General features: G+C 45.5%; 1 protein-coding gene across 2 annotated transcripts in view; it reads right to left on the bottom strand.

Annotated features, from left to right (window-relative positions):
- FBXW11 (F-box and WD repeat domain containing 11) overlaps positions 1 to 18,500 on the bottom strand; it is a 44,602-nt gene extending 26,102 nt beyond the window's left edge. Inside the window, exons 1-3 of one of the 2 annotated variants that reach the window (XM_069970315.1) lie at positions 18,383 to 18,500; positions 7,719 to 7,820; positions 1,666 to 1,728 (exon numbers count right to left, since the gene is read on the bottom strand). In XM_069970315.1, coding sequence (XP_069826416.1) covers positions 1,666 to 1,728; positions 7,719 to 7,820; positions 18,383 to 18,427 — 210 coding nt within the window. In that variant the 5' untranslated portion in view covers positions 18,428 to 18,500. The remainder of the gene's footprint in view (positions 1 to 1,665; positions 1,729 to 7,718; positions 7,821 to 18,382) is intronic. The other variant, XM_069970324.1, reaches the window with a different exon arrangement.
- Between the last annotated feature and the right edge of the window lie 299 nt (positions 18,501 to 18,799).

The raw sequence follows: 18,799 nt of genomic DNA, 5'->3' as shown, positions 1-18,799 counted from the left end.
TTGGGGGGGGGGGGGGGGAAGGGGAGGAGCCCTGCAGCCTGGATAATGGTAATGTATATCGTCAGCCACCGGCCGCACAGCGCTGTTACATGTGGCGATGCACGGTCGGCGGCCTTCAAACCTATATCAACGATCAGCCGATGATCATGGTCATCGGCTGATCATTGTATTTATTACACGAAGCGATGATCAGTTGAATCGGGCAGATTATCGTTCCGTGTAATAGTACCCTAAGGCATTAAAAGTTTTAGGTCCCCTAGTGGGACTAATAGAACTGCCATAAATGCCATGGCTAACAAAAATATGTTAATTTCTTACATCTGACTGGTAGATTAATCTTTTACATAAAGCGGTCTTATACTGACAGCGACATGTAAAGAGTATGTTGCACAGTCCTTACCTATTGGTTTCCAGGTGACACAATCTCCTGTGCTTGCCATGGATGCCTGAGTACACAGAGTACTATGCCTGTTAGAGTTAAAGGACTAGTGCAGTGTATTATGTTAGTGATCTGATGTCCCCTTGTGGGACAGGACAGTCATTAAAGTAACACTGTCACCCCCTTTTAGCATTATGACTTCTCTACACACACACACACACATTATATATATTCTGGTACCTAGGCGGGGCTTCGCAGGTGCAGAGCCACTTAGCCCTGCCCATATCGCCACCGTAGCCCCTCCGTGACGTCATTGCCGGATTGGGGGGGGGGGGGGGGGCTAGACCTTTAAGCCAGCCCTTCCAATGGATGCTGAGGGGGTGGGGCCTATGCACAGATGAAGTCAAAGGGGCAGGGCAATGGTGGTGTTGTGAGCGGGGCTAAATGTGGGGAGACCGTGGGGAGGATGGGCTGGAGCTTGTAGTGCCACGGGCTGACACTGGTCGCGTTAGGCTTGCAGATACTGTACCAGAACTGCAACTACAGAGAATGGTGGAGGCTGGGATACAGGTTGAGAAATAGAGCCCACAAGGGGGGTGGTAACAGTCAGGGGGTGGGTGGGACAAAGAAAGGCTTGACAAGGAAAAGAGGGGAGTGTACAGTGGGCGTGACAGTAACTGAAACTAGTCCAAAAATAGTAAAAAGAAACCAAAGCACTCCTGTTAGTCCAAAACAAGGACTTCCACAGCTTAAAAAATACTTAATAGTGAAATGAAGCAAAGTTACAGGTTCTGTAATCCACAAAAGAGAACCAATAGTCCATAAAAAATTGCAAAAGTAACAGCTTCAAGGCGGAATTAAAGTGCAAAAAAGTGCTATTTATTACCTCATGGTACAAATGCTTGTACCATGAGGTAATAAATAGCACTTTTTTGCACTTTAATTCCGCCTTGAAGCTGTTACTTTTGCAATTTTTTAGTAACTGAAACTAGGAATAGGATGCTGGGACATGTTGCAGAAGCGCTGCAGGCCAGTGCAGCTGAGATCGGAAGTGAGGGAAGAACAGCGGATGATCAGAATGGGCAGTGTGGGGCCGGAGAGCAACGATTCTGGGCTCAAACAGTTACTACACAAAAGGTATACGTGATGCCTTGTTCATTTAATAATTTTTATTTTTTTTACCAAACTCTGGACTTCCCCCAGCATACTTTTAGAGCCTTAAAGGAGAAGGGGTTGAATGCAAATGCAACCAAAAATACATTAGAAAACAAATTTCCTGCTCCTACCTGCCATACAGTTATTTTCTTTGGAGATTCATCTTCATTTTGATCATCCATAACAGATGTCGTCTATTGAAGAGAAATGAACATTGTAAGATTTTGCACTGCATTTTCCAAATAGAAAAACAGCATGCAAAATAAGCAGAACAAAAACAATATCTTGCTATATGTTTCCACAAACACATACTAAATGTCCAGCAGAAAGCCAGTCCTTAAATCACACAATGTACAGCTACAGAGCGCCATCCCCAAACACTTCTGCAGAAAATGGAAGAAACAGCGCTCCCAATGGCCATAAACAAAAATCACTTTATTTGCTACGTGCTTCCAATAAAGAATTCACCTATATGGATTTTGTTTGTGGTCCTCCATTGCGCTACTCAGCTTTTATTTTCTGCAAAAGTGTTATTTATAAAGAAGCGGTGTGACACGCAGCTACAGCGGACAGTCTCTTTCTAGCTGGCTACCTACAGGAATAGCTTCCCCTAAAGCGGCACTATCAGCAGGTTCTTCCCAGAGAGCCTGCTGATATGCCGCAGTAGCTGTGTCCCTCAGTATTAGATAGCAGTTACTTTAAGCCCTGGATTCCCCCACATTGTTTGTAAAATCACTAAATGCTCTTATGCAAATTACTAGCATATGAGCAGTTAGGGCGTTGCCCCGGGCCAGAGACCATCCTGCCCACTATGCATATTCAGAACTGCATAGTGGGCTGTACACACTGCAGCTGCATTCATGAATCCACTGGGCCACCGCTGATCCACTCGGAGGTTCCTCAAGACGTAAGTATAAGTCTATCTTATACTTACGTCCCGAGGGGCCTCTGGGAGGATCGGCGGCGGCCCGGGGGATCCACGCATGCGCGGGAAGCAGCCCATCTCTGGTGGGACTGCTTCCCTGCTCAGCCGCAATGTATACAGCCCACTATGCACTTTTGAATATGCATAGTGGGCAGGACGAGAGGGGGTGGGCAGGGCTGGGCCCGGCGATGCTCTCTGGCCCGGGGCAACGCCCTAACTGCTCTTATGCTAGTAATTTGCATGAGAGCATTTAGTGATTTTACAAAATGCGGGGGAATCCAGGGCTTAAAGTAACTTATCTAATACTGAGGGACCCAGCTACTGCGGCATATCAGCAGGTTCTCTTGGAAGAACCTGCTGATAGTGCCGCTTTAAGGGTCCCTTACACGTACCGTATCACTGTGTTTTTATCGCTGCTTTTTGGTGCGATTTTTACATGCGCGTTTTGATTTTCACATGATTTTCATGTGAAAATCAAAACCCGCATGTAAAAATCGCACCAAAAACGCAGCGATAAAAACGCATCGATACGGTACGTGTGAAGCTACTCTAAAGAGGACTTATGTACTATTAGGCACGGGGCACACCTTCACTTCAGGGACAATTCAATTCAACAGAGCTTCTTGTTGGCTCCTCCATATAGTGTTCTTATCCTACCTCTATATTCTGACCCCTTTCTAACACTATCTGCTTTGTCCTCCCTCCACATCCCTAGTTTACTTCACCACACATTCTAGGATTGCCCCCCAGCTCAGAAGACCCCCTTCCTTCAAGGTAAAATTAGCTTCAGAAAACATTGTACCCAAATACAAAATCAGCCTAAGCTCTAGGAGCCCAACCCCTTCTTCCCTTACACCAAGGCTTAGGCCAAGCATTTAACGGCCAAAACTTCAGCTTCCTTCCCTTCAGCTACCACGTATCCTGTCCTTGGTTCCCACCAGGCTGATTGCCTGCTCAGAGAGTTTCAACGTCAGTGGTGACGGAGATCCAGGAGCCCGGTGAGAGTCCCGATGCAGCAAGGCAGCGCTGCATGCACAGGGAGAGGTAAGAAGTGCTTGTTTATTATGTTCCTTTCTGCCTACTGAAATATCATCATTTTCAGAAGACTACTTCTTTAAAGGCGTTCTTCTTAACAAATTATTCGATCCCTCCTTCTGTTTATAGAATCTGCTATAACCACCACAGCTGCTTCGGCCTACCTCCACTACTATCCCGCAGACTACTAGCTGGACTGATTTCCTGGCTGTCAGGGAGAACAGTATCCACTAGGGCCCCTACTTCTGAGACCAACACACTCATATCAATGAAGTTTGGCACTTTTGCTGCGATAGGAGAACAAACAGAGTTGCTTTCCTTTTCTTAGAACCTCTTCTACTCCCCTCAACTACAGTTACTAAGCTAACTTGCCTGGTCCCCTTGACTTATTTACCCTGTTCGCTCAGTGAGAAGCGCACTCCTCTCAGGATTGTTTGCTACCCCCATTTTACTTCTTCAGATCTCAAAAACTGCGATGGGCAACATGCAGAGATCTGCCACAGCGGTATTTATTATGCAGCTCCAGTCATGCATACAAATGGCACATTGAAGAAAATCTCCAATATTACCATCCATTATCCCAGTAAAAAAACAGTAGCTCCTGATTTTAGCTATGCTTTCACAAGTCTTACTTATTCACAAGCCAATTCACCTAGGAAGCCCAGTGTGACCTCAGGGCTCCACTCACCCAACGAACACCAAAAGAGTAGTCTACCTTTCCCTTGTATTCGGATACAGCAGAGAAGACTGATATTTTGTAAAAGGTATACGGTAAAAAAACTTACTGTAGCCTTTTCATAGGTATTACTCATCATGAGAACCTCCCAACGTATACTTCCAGTGTGGGACTCTTAAATGCAACCTGTCAGCTGGAAGACTGGGGCCAATATCACGTGATGTCCAATGAGTCCGACTTCCATGGAAAATGAGTGGAGCAATCATTCTCTATAGACGTCGAACTCATCTCTGGTAAATCAGCATTACGCGTGCGCAGGGCTTCAGACGGCGATTTCTCGGTGGCAGGAGCGGGACATCGTGGAAGGGGTAAGTATATGGGACCTCACCGGGGGTCAGATGGGCTCTGCCCCGGCAACTGGGGTGACAGGTTGCCTTTAAGCAGAAAACATAAGGAAAGGCTTAATGAACCTAGACCTCATTCACACATCTAATCCCCATCTGCGATCCATACCATTTGCTTTAAAAAAGTACAGCCCTTTTCATCCTGTTGACGCATTGTTTTACTGTCACTTAAAATTATGGTGGTATTTAACTTATTTTACAGTGCGTAAACCTAGCCTTAGGGCCCTATTACATGGTACGATTATCGTGCAAAAATCGTTAAATCGCTCGAATTTAAACAATAATTGTTCTGTGTAATTGCAGGCAACGATCGAAAAATCGTTTGTATGTCGTTGATCGTTGATTTAGAACTGAACCTAAAATTATCGTTAATCATTCGCTGTAATTCCACATTCGTTCGCTCAAGTTCCGCGTTTTTTCACTAATCATTCAGTTTAATAGCACATTGTTCATTGTTTTGCTGGGATCAAAAGGATTAAATGATCATAGTAACGATCGTAACTAACGATTATCGTTCTGTGTAATATGGTGAACGATATCAGGTTAACAAAAAACAATCTTGTTTGTGATCGTTTATCGTTAAAAATCGCTCTGTGTAATAGGACCCTTAGGCTATGTTCACACGACGTAAAAAAAACTGCCGTTATTTTGCAAATACCGGTCGTTGTTTGCACAAATACGGCCGTTGTTATGAAATATGGCTGTGTTTTTTGCGTAGTGTGAACCCGGCCTTAATCTGTATAGAGGGGACATGATTGAAACATCTGAATAATGCTAAGAGGAAAAGGTTTTATTAAAAAAACTTAAACACAACAGCAAGGGGACACAATCTGAGGGTAGTTTGGGGAAAGATCAAAAGCAACATGAGAAAATATTACTTTACCAAAAGAATAGCAGATACTTGGAAAAAATTGAAGGGACTGGATGTTTCTAAAAATCAAAGTGTAAAGCTGGCCAATAAGGCAGTAGTGAACAGTCTAAGCTCTGGTACTCTTTGCAGTCTCTGTGTCAGTCTACCTCTGCTGTACTCCCTCCAATTCCCTCCTCACTGTTCCCCTCCACATAGAATTGTATAGGTAGTATTTGACCTAATCTCTCTAAAACTGTTATTTTTTCTGAGTGACATGTAAGAAAAAATGTTTTCTTTGACAAGCTATAATACAAAGTTTCTTGCATTTGCTTATACCTGACAGTCAGTTCAACAGACTGCATACAAGTATTATGTAAAACTTATTAGGACTTCTTCACACAGTGTTTCTTTGGCTTGTAAAAGTGGCATAAACCTTGTGGTTTTTTTTTTTCTTTTCTTGTTTTTTAGGAAGCAGTTTTTTATTCATAAGAAAAAGGTAAATAAAAATAGTGCTTTTTATTATTAAATGTTGACTTTCAACAAATACCTGCCTATTGATTTTTCAAGAAAGAAAAACCTACAAAAACTGTTTTCTAAAAATAAATTGCTATCTGCGAAAGCATTCTTGGCGTTCTTAAATGTGACACAGGGAAGCCAAAGGTCCCCTTCACATGTCTGGTGCCGTTTTCATTGCCAGGAAACACTGATTCTGAAGGCTTTCAAGAGGCTTCAGGTAAGGATGAGTGAATTTACAACGCAAGTGAACTGCTTTGCAAGACTCCATTTGCCAGCTGGCTGCCTTTGAAGTCTGTGCCGCTCTGCTCTGGGGCCTGGAAAAGCTGGAAACAATCCTAGGAAGTTCTCCTAGGACTGCATCCAGCTTTCCCAGGCACCCGGAACAGAACGGCACAAGTGCAAAGGCAGCAGGCTGACAAGCTTACCAATGGTTCCAGCCAAGCTGTACGTTAGTACAGTAAATTCGCTCATCCTTAGGAATCAATCAGTATTTCGTGGCCGTAAAAGCAGAGGAAAACAAAAAAAAGTCATACTTACCTGCTGCAGCAGTGCTCTCCTCCAGCTTCTCCTTCGCTTTGCATGCACACGAGTGACATCACTTATGCACTACAATGCTGGGGGGGGGGGGAGATAGCAGCCTCTTGTGGCTGCAGGTATAATGCTGTCTCCAGCCACAAGTGATTGACGTCGTCACTGCTATGCAATGCATCTGTCCGGATTTCTGGATGTCCCCATAGGGTTTTAAGGGGGATCTGTGGCGGAATTCCAGACATATGAAAAATGTCCTATTTTTCAGCATGGGCACCCTTTGGAAAAAATTCTGAAGGGTATTTGTGCCCAATATGGGTCTGGAAATTTACTTGGATTTCCTGATTAGAAATCCAGGTAGATTTCCCAGATGTGTGAAGGGGGCCTAAGCCTTGTTTTCCCTTGTTCATATTGCTCACCACCGAGAATGACCCCTAGAGCGATCTGGTATTTTATTCATCCCAAAGAGCAAACATGCATTGAAGGATTCCACAAATTGATACAACTGTCTCACAATTGTATATATTAGCATTAAAAGGGATCGCGAATCTATAAAGACATAAATATAATAAGGATAAGTTGCCACTTGGTTTACACAAGGGTAGAAAGGGAGGACATAATTTCGGTACCTAAGGCTGGCTAAACATGGGTGTATTTCATATAAGTGATTTAAAGGTGAAAAATATACAACTTTACAACTTAAAGCTCCAACACATATTCAAAAGGAATTTGGGCTGAAGCACAGCAATCGCACCAACAGTGCTTTCCAAATTTACTGGGGGAACCAACTCAACCACCCCAAAACAGTGCAAAAATAAAAGGTCTGACAACCACCAACTGTCCACTGTATCTATATAGAATTTATGATCAATAAGTGAAAGACAACTATAAAGAGTTATAGGCTAGCAATTATAAGATCTGAACATACTATAATGATTTTAACAATACACCACAGTAAATTTCTGTGTTCAGGCTGTTCTCATGCACAGAACTTTCTTAGAAGCAGCTCTAGAAAACATGCCACATGAAATGAGGCTTAGCTTATTTATAAAAAAAAAAACAAAAAAAACAAAACACAACAAGCATGCTCTACAGGTTTCACATGAATCAAATACACCAAATTACATAACAAAATCATCATGCAAAATTAGTTTACTGTTCAGGCCACCAAGTCAAAACATAAAAAAGTGATGGGTAATGCAAAAGACAAAGCATACAGATAACAGTACAACAAGAAAGAAGAAAGGCACCTGGAGACATCTGACACTGGGCATGCTCTGCAGGCATCTCAGTGCGCACATGCTCTCTACCAGGTTGGAGCAGCCTAGCCACAAAGACCTTGGCACAGAACACTGCAGGGTGACAAAAAGGAAGGAGAAAAGAAGCCGTTAGATGCCACAAAAATTGTTTCAGGCAGGCAACGTATGAGTATATTAAATGTATGTAAGAATGGACAAGCAATGCATGCTTTTAGACTTAGGTAGGAAAGGTCTGTGACATATCTCTCAAGTTCTGCCATTACTATATTCATAGCCAAAATGTATAAATACTTAAAGTAAACCTTGAAAATAAGGTTAGTCCTTAAATCACTTCATACCAGAACTCCTAGAATGCTATTAAAAGGGTATTAATTTTATACTAAAAAAAAAAAAAAAAAAAAAAAAAAAAAAAAAAAGGGCTCACACTGGAGCCTGCAAGGGCTATAAAATAATCTGCACTATGCCATACTCACCTAGCTCAACGCCTGTGTATCCTTATCCTGAATCCACTGTGGCCTGAGGAGGTCATCAGCAAAACAGTGAGAGCGCCTCACCTGGGTAAGTATACACAAGCTCTGGGCTGGAGGAGAGCACTGCAGTAGTTTTTATTGTTCAGCTCTATTAGGTTGCAGTTTAAAGTTTAAATAAATCAGAATACCCTTTAACAGCAGGTTTGAAGTAATTCACAATGTTTATAGCAAACAAAAAAAAAAAACCCTTTTCCATTATTTCTTTTCTTTCCCTTAGTGTTGCTGGGAGGTGGGCCTAGGACAGAATAAAACTCCTTTTCCCTCTGGCAGCTGACTGTATAGTTCCTTCATGCTCACCCTGCAGAGTGAGGCTGCATTCACACGTTCAGGGAAGTTGTCCGTGCTCATGGATCCGTGCGCACGGACAATTTTACAGCCCATTGCTTTCTATGGGGCTATTCAGATGTTCCGTGATTTCACGGATCCGTGATCCGTTCCGTTAAAAAATAGGACATGTCATTACTCGGAACGGATGCACGGAAAGGATTCCCCATAGGAATCAATGAGATCCGTGTTTTTCACGGATGTGACATCAGTGTTCATCCGTGAAAAACACGGATGTGATGTAATCAATGTCATTTAAAATGCTGTAAGACAGATCCGTGAAAAAAAACGGACACGGATACAAAACTGATGCAAAACGGACTGTTTTGCACGGATCACGGAGGTAGCTGCCGGACCACAATCACGGACCGGGAAAATCACTGAACGTGTGAATGCAGCCCGAGTCTTCTTGGCTATACTGCCATAGTACTTCTGAATCTCTGGTCATTTCCAGACAAGCAGGGCATAAAGCATGGATACATATGGCAGAAGGGGAGAGTGGGTGGTGATAAGTGTGCTCGACAGGCAGACGGTCACATTCCTATACACTGCTGAAAACCATACCAATATGGTGGTACTGTATACAGTAGTATCTTGGTTTAAGAGCTCAGTTTTTAAAATTGTAACTTGGTGTAAGAGCATTGCTTTGGTTTAAGAGCTCCCTGTGCTGGGTGGGAGGCGGAGTGGGGGAGGGGCATGGTCTGCATAGCATGGTCTACAGCACTGTACTCTGACCCAGGAAGTCTCCCTCACCTTCCAAATCATAGCAGATCCGCTTCAGGCTGGGGCTTACATCAGGGGACAGGACTGTGGAAGTAATCTCTCCATAGCTGTAACCCCTCTCTCCCCGGACAGAGTGCTGCATGTATGTGCCCACATCTGCCCTGCTCACTCCTTCATGCTCCCTCCAGTCTCTGTCCGCCCTTGTGTTTCCCATCCTCTCCATTACTGTACAGTAACTTATAATATCACATTCTGCTGTTCCTAAATTTTTGTTTCATTTGTTTTACATGTTAATCAGAATAATAAATCATTTTGGGGGTGTGGAACCAATTGTCTGCATTTCTATGATTTCTTATGGGAAAATTTGCTTTGGCTTAAGAGTGGATTTGGATTACCAGCATGGTTCGGAACGAATTATGCTCGTAATCCAAGGCACCACTGTACTTAACTTGGTCTTATGAACGAAGATGGGGTGAAATCATAGTTCTCAGTGTAGTGAAAACTCCTAACATTTTTGCACCTGCTTCCGTTTTACATAAAAATTTGGTGACTTTATACACCCTGCTCGCCAAGTGGGTAAAGCTTAGTGTAAAGTGGGCATGACAGGGCAGCTTATTACAATTTACTCTGCAAAGGCAGTTTGAATGTTTGCTAGCACCTATGCTGTGGAGCTAGTGTAAAATTTCAGAAGCACAACGCATGGCCAGCTCACTTTCACATTATAAAACGTGCACCTCTTAATAAATTAGGGAAGCAGTAAGCAGAACATTTTCATATTAATAAGATTCTGTGCCACCTGGACAGATCCCCCCCCCCCCCAAACAGCCATTACCATTTTTATGTCCTGTCCCAGTGTTTGTCTCTCTCTGGGGGCCACTATTAGATGTAAAAACAACTTTCATACTGGCTGTGGGGCCTAGAGCATACATGCTCTGCCCGCCTTCATCCAGCCAGGGGGCATGCCAAAAAAGAAAGCAGGCAAGGAGAGAAGCAGTATAGATTCACTTTAAGATCTTGATAAACTGCCCCAAAATTTCAAGTGTATGGCTTTTTTTACATGGTTTTAAAAGGCCAAAAAGAGACTGTGTGAGGAAGGCCTATCCTGTACATGTGAATGGACCCTTAAAGGGGTAAAACATGCCCACTTTCTTCCAGAGACAACGCCACTATTGTCTCCAGTACAGGTGTAGTCTGCATTTAAGCTCCATTAACTTCAATGGAACAAGAGTTGCAAAACCCCACCAAACTGGAGACAAGGGCAGTGCTGTCTCTGGAAGAAAGTGGACATGTTTTTCTAACACTGATAACCCCTATAAGCTTGACGTCTACTTGAAGCTTTGCAATCGGTTTCTTATTACTTGAATGCTTTTAAATAAAAACTGAAGCAACCTAATAGTATTGATTAATATATCCTGTGTGTAGAATACTTCTGCAGAGAGTAGAGGAAGCAGACCACTGGATAAAGTGACACACACTTGTAATCACAGACACAGATCTGCATACAAGCTGTATACACTACACGATAGGCCAATAACAGAAGAGACTGCAAAGAAATTTCATTTTTCTGTGATGCATATATATATATATATATTACACACACACACACACATTTCCTGTCTCCTCATTTTTATCTCCCTTTGTGCATTGCTATCAATCTCAATCCCATGATGCCTTTGTATGGTATGAAAAAGGTAGCTAGAGTAGGCACCAGAGTAGAGTAGAGCAGAGCATGTCGATGCAATGATAAAGTAGTGCTTCTCAATTTCAGTTCTCATGGCCACCAACAGGCCATGTTTTGAGGATTTCCTGTACAAAGAACACCTGTGATAATACCTGATGCACCGAGTATTATTATATCACCTGTGAAATACTATGGAAATCCTTAAAACATGACCTGTTGGTGGCCATGAGGACTGGAATTGAGAAGCACTGTGATAAACCATAAGCAAACAGGGAGGCTGAACTGTGAGCTCAGAAAACGTGTATTTCTCACCAGTCCGCCTGCACCGCTCAGAAGCCCAGGAAAGCTGGGTGCTTGGAAGATGAGATCTCTTCTGGCTGGCACTGCAAGGATTTTTTGCCATTACTTTTTGACTAAGATGTTAATGCTTCAGATCCGGCTTGGTATATTAATATCAATTGATCAAACCAATAAGCTTAATAATGAACAATGTGTCCTGTGTAGATTGAAACTGAGGATTTTTTCCCTGCTTTAGCTATATGTTATATGGTAAAATGAAGGATGTCAATACAAAGTACAAATCGTCCCACAAAATATACAATCCTCATCCACCTCTGTTACATTAGGAAAATGAAACATTATGGCAATGTAAAAAGGCAGGTTAGACCATCTCCAGATGGTAAATGGTCCATTTGCGTTAAGTGCCAATTTCCGTTTCAATTTCGTATGGAGCCCTTACTAGGGACCTGCATCATTTGGTGCCTCCAGTAAATTTTTCCAACTGGTGTGTGTATGCAGGAATTCTGACGCACTGGAAAATCTGCCCCAGTGTCCCCCTTTGGACTGAGCTGTAGCTTTTGGCCCTGTTCACACTGAGCAAACATGGTGGAATCCCGCCATGCTCAGTGTCCTGCTGTGAGTGAAAGAGGGCGGGTGCGTCCGCTTCCTCCCCTCTCCGCTCAAAAAAGTGACATGTCACTTCTGAGCGGAGAGAGGCAGCAACGGAGAAGCGCGCACCTTCTCATTCACTCACAGCAAGACACGTAGCATGGTGGGGCTCCGTCGCGGAATTCCACTGTTCTTGCTCGGTGTAAACGGGGCCTTATAGTGGAAAGTCTATTAGTAGCACTACAGAGAGTCACAGTGCAGCCCTAGTCTTACTTCTGTGATAAAGTAGAGTGGAACAGGCAAGATGGACAGTACTAATATTTTATAGGTCTCCTCATGCTAAGAAACCATTTTTGATCAGCCAAAGCTCCATAAGACTCCTGAGGATATCCTGAGGGATCCAACACCCAGATGTCAGCAGATCAGTCCTGTGCATTGAGAAAGCCTCTATTAGCTGGACTAGTTTTTCCAGCACATCACACAGATACTCGATCAGAATTAGATCCGTGGAATCTGGAGGCCAAGTCAACACCCTGAATTCCTTCTCACCTTCCTCAAACCAATTTCCTCATATCTATTTTTGCAGTGTGGCAGGGCACATTATCCTGAGTATAATAGGGAAGTACCACAGACACCGTATAATATACCTAGATGGTAATGTTTAGATACGTCAGTATGAATTCCAGAACCCAAGGTTTCCCAGCAGCCCAAAGCATCACAGCCTTCTCCTCCCAGCGTTATTGTTTTCCCAGGTAAGTGATGCAGATGCATCCAGCCATCCACATTATATAGAAGAAAATGACTGATCAGACCAGGCCAGTTTCTTCCAATCCTCCCTGGTCTAGCACTGATGCACATCATTGGTACCTTAGGCTCAGCATGGGCACACTGTTCAGTCTGCAGCTGCATATACAAGCTGGGATACACTGTGTATTCTGACACCTATCAAGGCTAAGACTGATACTTTGTTTAAATTTTTTGCTACAGTAGTTCTTCTGTGGGATTAAACAAGCTGGACTAGGCTTCATTCCCTATATGTATCACTAAGCCTTGGGCATCTACAACCTTGTTGGTAAATGTGTGTGCCTGCGTGGATCACTTATGGTGGATACGAACCGCTGCGTAATGGGAACACCCCATACAGCTACAGACTGCATCACTTGAGTATATACAGGACAGGTCCTCCATAAGGACACGATCTGTGTAAGCACTCCTCCTCTAGGCCATATGAGAATTAGCTTTCTAAAGCATCAGTAATGAACATCACAAAGGAGCAATGTGACTTATCAATACCATTCCAATAATACACCAGATTGATAATGTTGATTGACACTATCCCCAGAATAGGCCATCACTTTTGCCCAAAAGACCTCTAACATATACTGTTTAGAGTGGCTATCCTTCCAGCAGCCCCTCCTCCCTGACATTGCCCCATACACCTTCTACTGACTATATTGCAGAGCTGATAATTATTTTACAGAAAACCTGAAGTGTAAGCTATTGTGCGTGTACCAGCGGACAGTGTGAAAACTAATTTACAAGAAAAACCATCTTTGTCTAGTCAGACTATACATACCGGATACATTTTATATAGGAAGACATATAAGACTATATATTTGCATAGTGTATTCTGTATTTGTACACTTAGATTCACACCATGATTGCGCCTTCCAAAACACTGATACACCCGGACACAGAGTACAGAAGTATTTGTGCATGGATCCCCCATTTACATCTATGGCCCAAATGTAGAAAGCTAGTGAATACTTTTAGCTCATTTCCCCCACGTATGCAGGTTTTCGCTTATAGCATACCACACTTTTGAGTCATAGTAAAAACACAAACATGTGTGAAAAATTACCCACACACCGTCACTCACTGACTATGTACAGGCCATAGAAGTAGGGTCTGTGCCACTCTTCCCTAATTCAGCTTAAAGCCAATGTACTATCAGGTACATCCCTTTAAGCTTTTTATATGAATAGATCTGCATGGTGATGCCAGTGCCATGGTTCCCGGTCTATACCTGGGCCCGCATACCGGTGCCCACCGACCCCAGTGTGACGTGGCTCCATTGATTCTAATGGAGCCGCGTCACAGAGAAAAGGGGAGATTGTCACACTGGGGGGCTGGCGGGCCCCCCCTCCAGCGCTGCATGCTGGGCCAGTGCCCAGGAATAGACCGACGATGTGTATAGGAACCGGGTCACGGTTTAAAAAATAAATAAAAAAGGACCGCTGTACTGGCATCCCTGCGCAGGCCTATTATATTAAAAAAATTAAAGCGATGTACCTGCTGGTACATTTGCTTTAAGAGTTGAAGGGGCAGACCAAGACGCAGCAGTGAGGCAAGTTAGATTCCCTTTAAAAAGTGACAAACTGCACAAATCTGCACATATCTGTACTGCCAGTTACCTTCTCAGCAAGCACTGCATAGATACCGCTATGTTGCCTCTGTGATCAAGCATCTTTGTAAAATAAAGAAAATAAATAAAAAACAAGCAACCCTTGTGCTCTGTATTGAAATAAGGTAAAATCCCGTGCAGCAGAAGATGAGACAACTGTCATCATTCTGGGAGAAGGTGGGATAACCTGAAGACAAAGTGTGGGGTGGGTGCAGACTCACCTCTATGACACTGTTGCCACAAAATAAATAGCGACAAAGATAAAGTAGCTAATTGAAAACTGGCAGCACGAGTATCCTTACTGTCAGTTTCCCTTTAAATGCAGTAACATCTTACACACAGAAAACATTGCCCCTAGAAACAGCCTAGAACCTGATGCATTTAAAGGCAGATATAGAATAGATATAGAGGGGGCAGAACTGATTCTCCCCCCTCAAAAAAAAAAAAAAAAAAAAATGTTTCGGATCAAACATTTTTAACCATTAGGCCACCACAGCTTCAACACATCATGAGTGGCCCGTAAGAAAAATACCACCAGGTCCAAATTAAAGCTGGCAACTGCATTCCCCAGGAAGCTGAGGAGCTGGGTCTCCGCTCAGTGTCCTGCACAAGGACACTGGAGGACTGGTATCATGGTACATTAGGGGATCGGGCTGATGCTGTTACATAGTGGAGGCCATGGGGGTCAGTGGATACAGGACTAGTATGGTACATTAGGGGATCGGGCTGATGCTGTTACATAGTGGAGGCCATGGGGATGAGGCCGATGGAGGACTGGTATTATGGTACATTAGGGGATCGGGCTGATGCTGTTTCATAGTGGAGGCCATGGGGATGAGGCGGATGGAGGACTGGTATTATGGTACATTAGGGGATCGGGCTGATGCTGTTACATAGTGGAGGCCATGGGGATGAGGCGGATGGAGGACTGGTATTATGGTACATTAGGGGATCGGGCTGATGCTGTTACATAGTGGAGGCCATGGGGGTCAGTGGATACAGGACTAGTATGGTACATTAGGGGATCGGGCTGATGCTGTTACATAGTGGAGGCCATGGGGATGAGGCCGATGGAGGACTGGTATTATGGTACATTAGGGGATCGGGCTGATGCTGTTTCATAGTGGAGGCCATGGGGATGAGGCGGATGGAGGACTGGTATTATGGTACATTAGGGGATCGGGCTGATGCTGTTACATAGTGGAGGCCATGGGGATGAGGCGGATGGAGGACTGGTATTATGGTACATTAGGGGATCGGGCTGATGCTGTTACATAGTGGAGGCCATGGGGATGAGGCGGATGGAGGACTGGTATTATGGTACATTAGGGGATCGGCCTGATGCTGTTACATAGTGGAGGCCATGGGGATGAGGTGGATGGAGGACTGGTATTATGGTACATTAGGGGATCGGCCTGATGCTGTTACATAGTGGAGGCCATGGGGATGAGGCGGATGGAGGACTGGTATTATGGTACATTAGGGGATCGGGCTGATGCTGTTACATAGTGGAGGCCATGGGGATGAGGTGGATGGAGGACTGGTATTATGGTACATTAGGGGATCGGCCTGATGCTGTTACATAGTGGAGGCCATGGGGATGAGGCGGATGGAGGACTGGTATTATGGTACATTAGGGGATCGGCCTGATGCTGTTACATAGTGGAGGCCATGGAGGTCAGTGGATACAGGACTGGTATTATGGTACACTGGGGAATCAGCCTGATGCTGTTACATAGTGGAGGCCATGGGGATGTGGTGGATGGAGGACTGGTATCATGGTACATTAGGGGATCGGGCTGATGCTGTTACATAGTGGAGGCCATGGGCATGAGGTGGATGGAGGACTGGTATTATGGTACATTAGGGGATCGGGCTGATGCTGTTACATAGTGGAGGCCATGGGGATGAGGCGGATGGAGGACTAGTATTATGGTACATTAGGGGATCGGGCTGATGCTGTTACATAGTGGAGGCCATGGGGATGAGGTGGATGGAGGACTGGTATTATGGTAAATTAGGGGATCGGCCTGATGCTGTTACATAGTGGAGGCCATGGGGGTCAGTGGATACAGGACTAGTATGGTACATTAGGGGATCGGGCTGATGCGGTTACATAGTGGAGGCCATGGGGATGAGGCGGATGGAGGACTGGTATTATGGTACATTAGGGGATCGGGCTGATGCTGTTACATAGTGGAGGCCATGGGGATGAGGTGGATCGAGGACTGGTATTATGGTACATTAGGGGATCGGGCTGATGCTGTTACATAGTGGAGGCCATGGGCATGAGGTGGATGGAGGACTGGTATTATGGTACATTAGGGGATCGGGCTGATGCTGTTACATAGTGGAGGCCATGGGGATGAGGCGGATGGAGGACTAGTATTATGGTACATTAGGGGATCGGGCTGATGCTGTTACATAGTGGAGGCCATGGGGATGAGGTGGATGGAGGACTGGTATTATGGTACATTAGGGGATCGGGCTGATGCTGTTACATAGTGGAGGCCATGGGGATGAGGTGGATGGAGGACTGGTATTATGGTACATTAGGGGATCGGGCTGATGCTGTTACATAGTGGAGGCCATGGGGATGAGGTGGATGGAGGACTGGTATCATGGTACATTAGGGGATCGGGCTGATGCTGTTACATAGTGGAGGCCATGGGGGTCAGTGGATACAGGACTAGTATAGTACATTAGGGGATCGGGCTGATGCTGTTACATAGTGGAGGCCATGGGGGTCAGTGGATACAGGACTAGTATGGTACATTAGGGGATCGGGCTGATGCTGTTACATAGTGGAGGCCATGGGGATGAGGTAGATGGAGGACTGGTATTATGGTACATTAGGGGATCGGGCTGATGCTGTTACATAGTGGAGGCCATGGGGATGAGGCGGATGGAGGACTGGTATCATGGTACATTAGGGGATCGGGCTGATACTGTTACATAGTGGAGGCCATGGGGATGAGGGGAATGGAGGACTGGTATTATGGTACATTAGGGGATCGGGCTGATGCTGTTACATAGTGGAAGCCATGGGGATGAGGCGGATGGAGGACTGGTATTATGGTACATTAGGGGATTGGGCTGATGCTGTTACATAGTGGAGGCCATGGGGATGAGGCGGATGGAGGACTGGTATTATGGTACATTAGGGGATCGGCCTGATACTGTTACATAGTGGAGGCCATGGGGGTCAGTGGATGGAGGACTGGTATTATGGTACATTAGGGGATTGGGCTGATGCTGTTACATAGTGGAGGCCATGGGGGTCAGTGGATGGAGGACTGGTATTATGGTACATTAGGGGATCGGCCTGATGCTGTTACATAGTGGAGGCCATGGGGGTCAGTGGATGGAGGACTGGTATTATGGTACATTAGTGGATCGGGCTGATGCTGTTACATAGTGGAGGCCATGGGGGTCAGTGGATGGAGGACTGGTATTATGGTACATTAGGGGATCGGGCTGATGCTGTTACATAGTGGAGGCCATGGGGGTCAGTGGATACAGGAGTAGTATGGTACATTAGGGGATCGGGCTGATGCTGTTACATAGTGGAGGCCATGGGACCAGCAGCGGCAGTGGCAGCACATAGATACATGATACACACAGGCTGCTCGGATTAGTCAGCCTTATTCCTAGAAGACATCTTCCCCCCGGCAGCCATACCCCAGCTGCCTCCACATCACACACTATGGCGGCCCTGCGCCCATACAAGAAACCAAGCAAGCAAATCACCGAGCAGAACCGCAAGTGTCGTCACCGGCCGCCGTCCATTGTGGATGCTATGCGGCAGTCTAGGCAGGGGAGCTCGGCCCCTCCTCTCGGAGGAGTATGGCTGCTGAGGCCGGGCCTGGAGGATGGGAGCAGCGGGGAGGCGAGCCTCTCCACCGCGCCGCCACCTCCGTCCTATCACCCGGCTGTGTCCCCAACGCCGCCGGAGACATGACGGCCGCCCGGAGATGGAGGAGGCGGAAGCTGTCTGCTTCCTAGAAGAGCCCCGAGCACAAGGCGAGCCGCTGCGGATGGAGTCCCCGGCAGTACATAACGACACGATACCGGGGCCGGCGGTAGCGGCGCGTCCATTACTCACCATCAGCTCGAGGGTTTTATCCTCTATGAGTGAGTCAGGCTCCATGATCTCTAACGCCGAGGCTGAAGTCTCCCCTTCCCCCCACCCCGAGAAACGCAGCAAAAGCAGGCGGAAGCTCGACGCAGGGACGTAATGACGTGAGCGTCACGTGATCGTAAATAGCAGGCTGGACGGTGTGGGTTTCGTTGCTAGGGGTTTGTGATCGAATGGGAAGGCTGGGGCAGAGCGCTGTGACATAGCGGGAGTGGAGGGAAGTGTGGCGCGCTGAGGCGGCCCCGGGTATAGACACATATATATGTTATTGACAGTCTACAGGAAGTTACAGCCAATACAGATACGCCATTATTACCTCAGTGTCCTCCCTGCATTGTCCCTATGGAAAATCAATGGAGACACAGTAGATTGGCTCCCCTCCAC

This window comes from Dendropsophus ebraccatus, chromosome 1 (assembly GCF_027789765.1).
Source record: "Dendropsophus ebraccatus isolate aDenEbr1 chromosome 1, aDenEbr1.pat, whole genome shotgun sequence".
NCBI lineage: Eukaryota > Metazoa > Chordata > Amphibia > Anura > Hylidae > Dendropsophus > Dendropsophus ebraccatus.
Note: the sequence above shows the minus strand (reverse complement) of the source record. Positions and strands in the feature narration are given on the sequence as shown.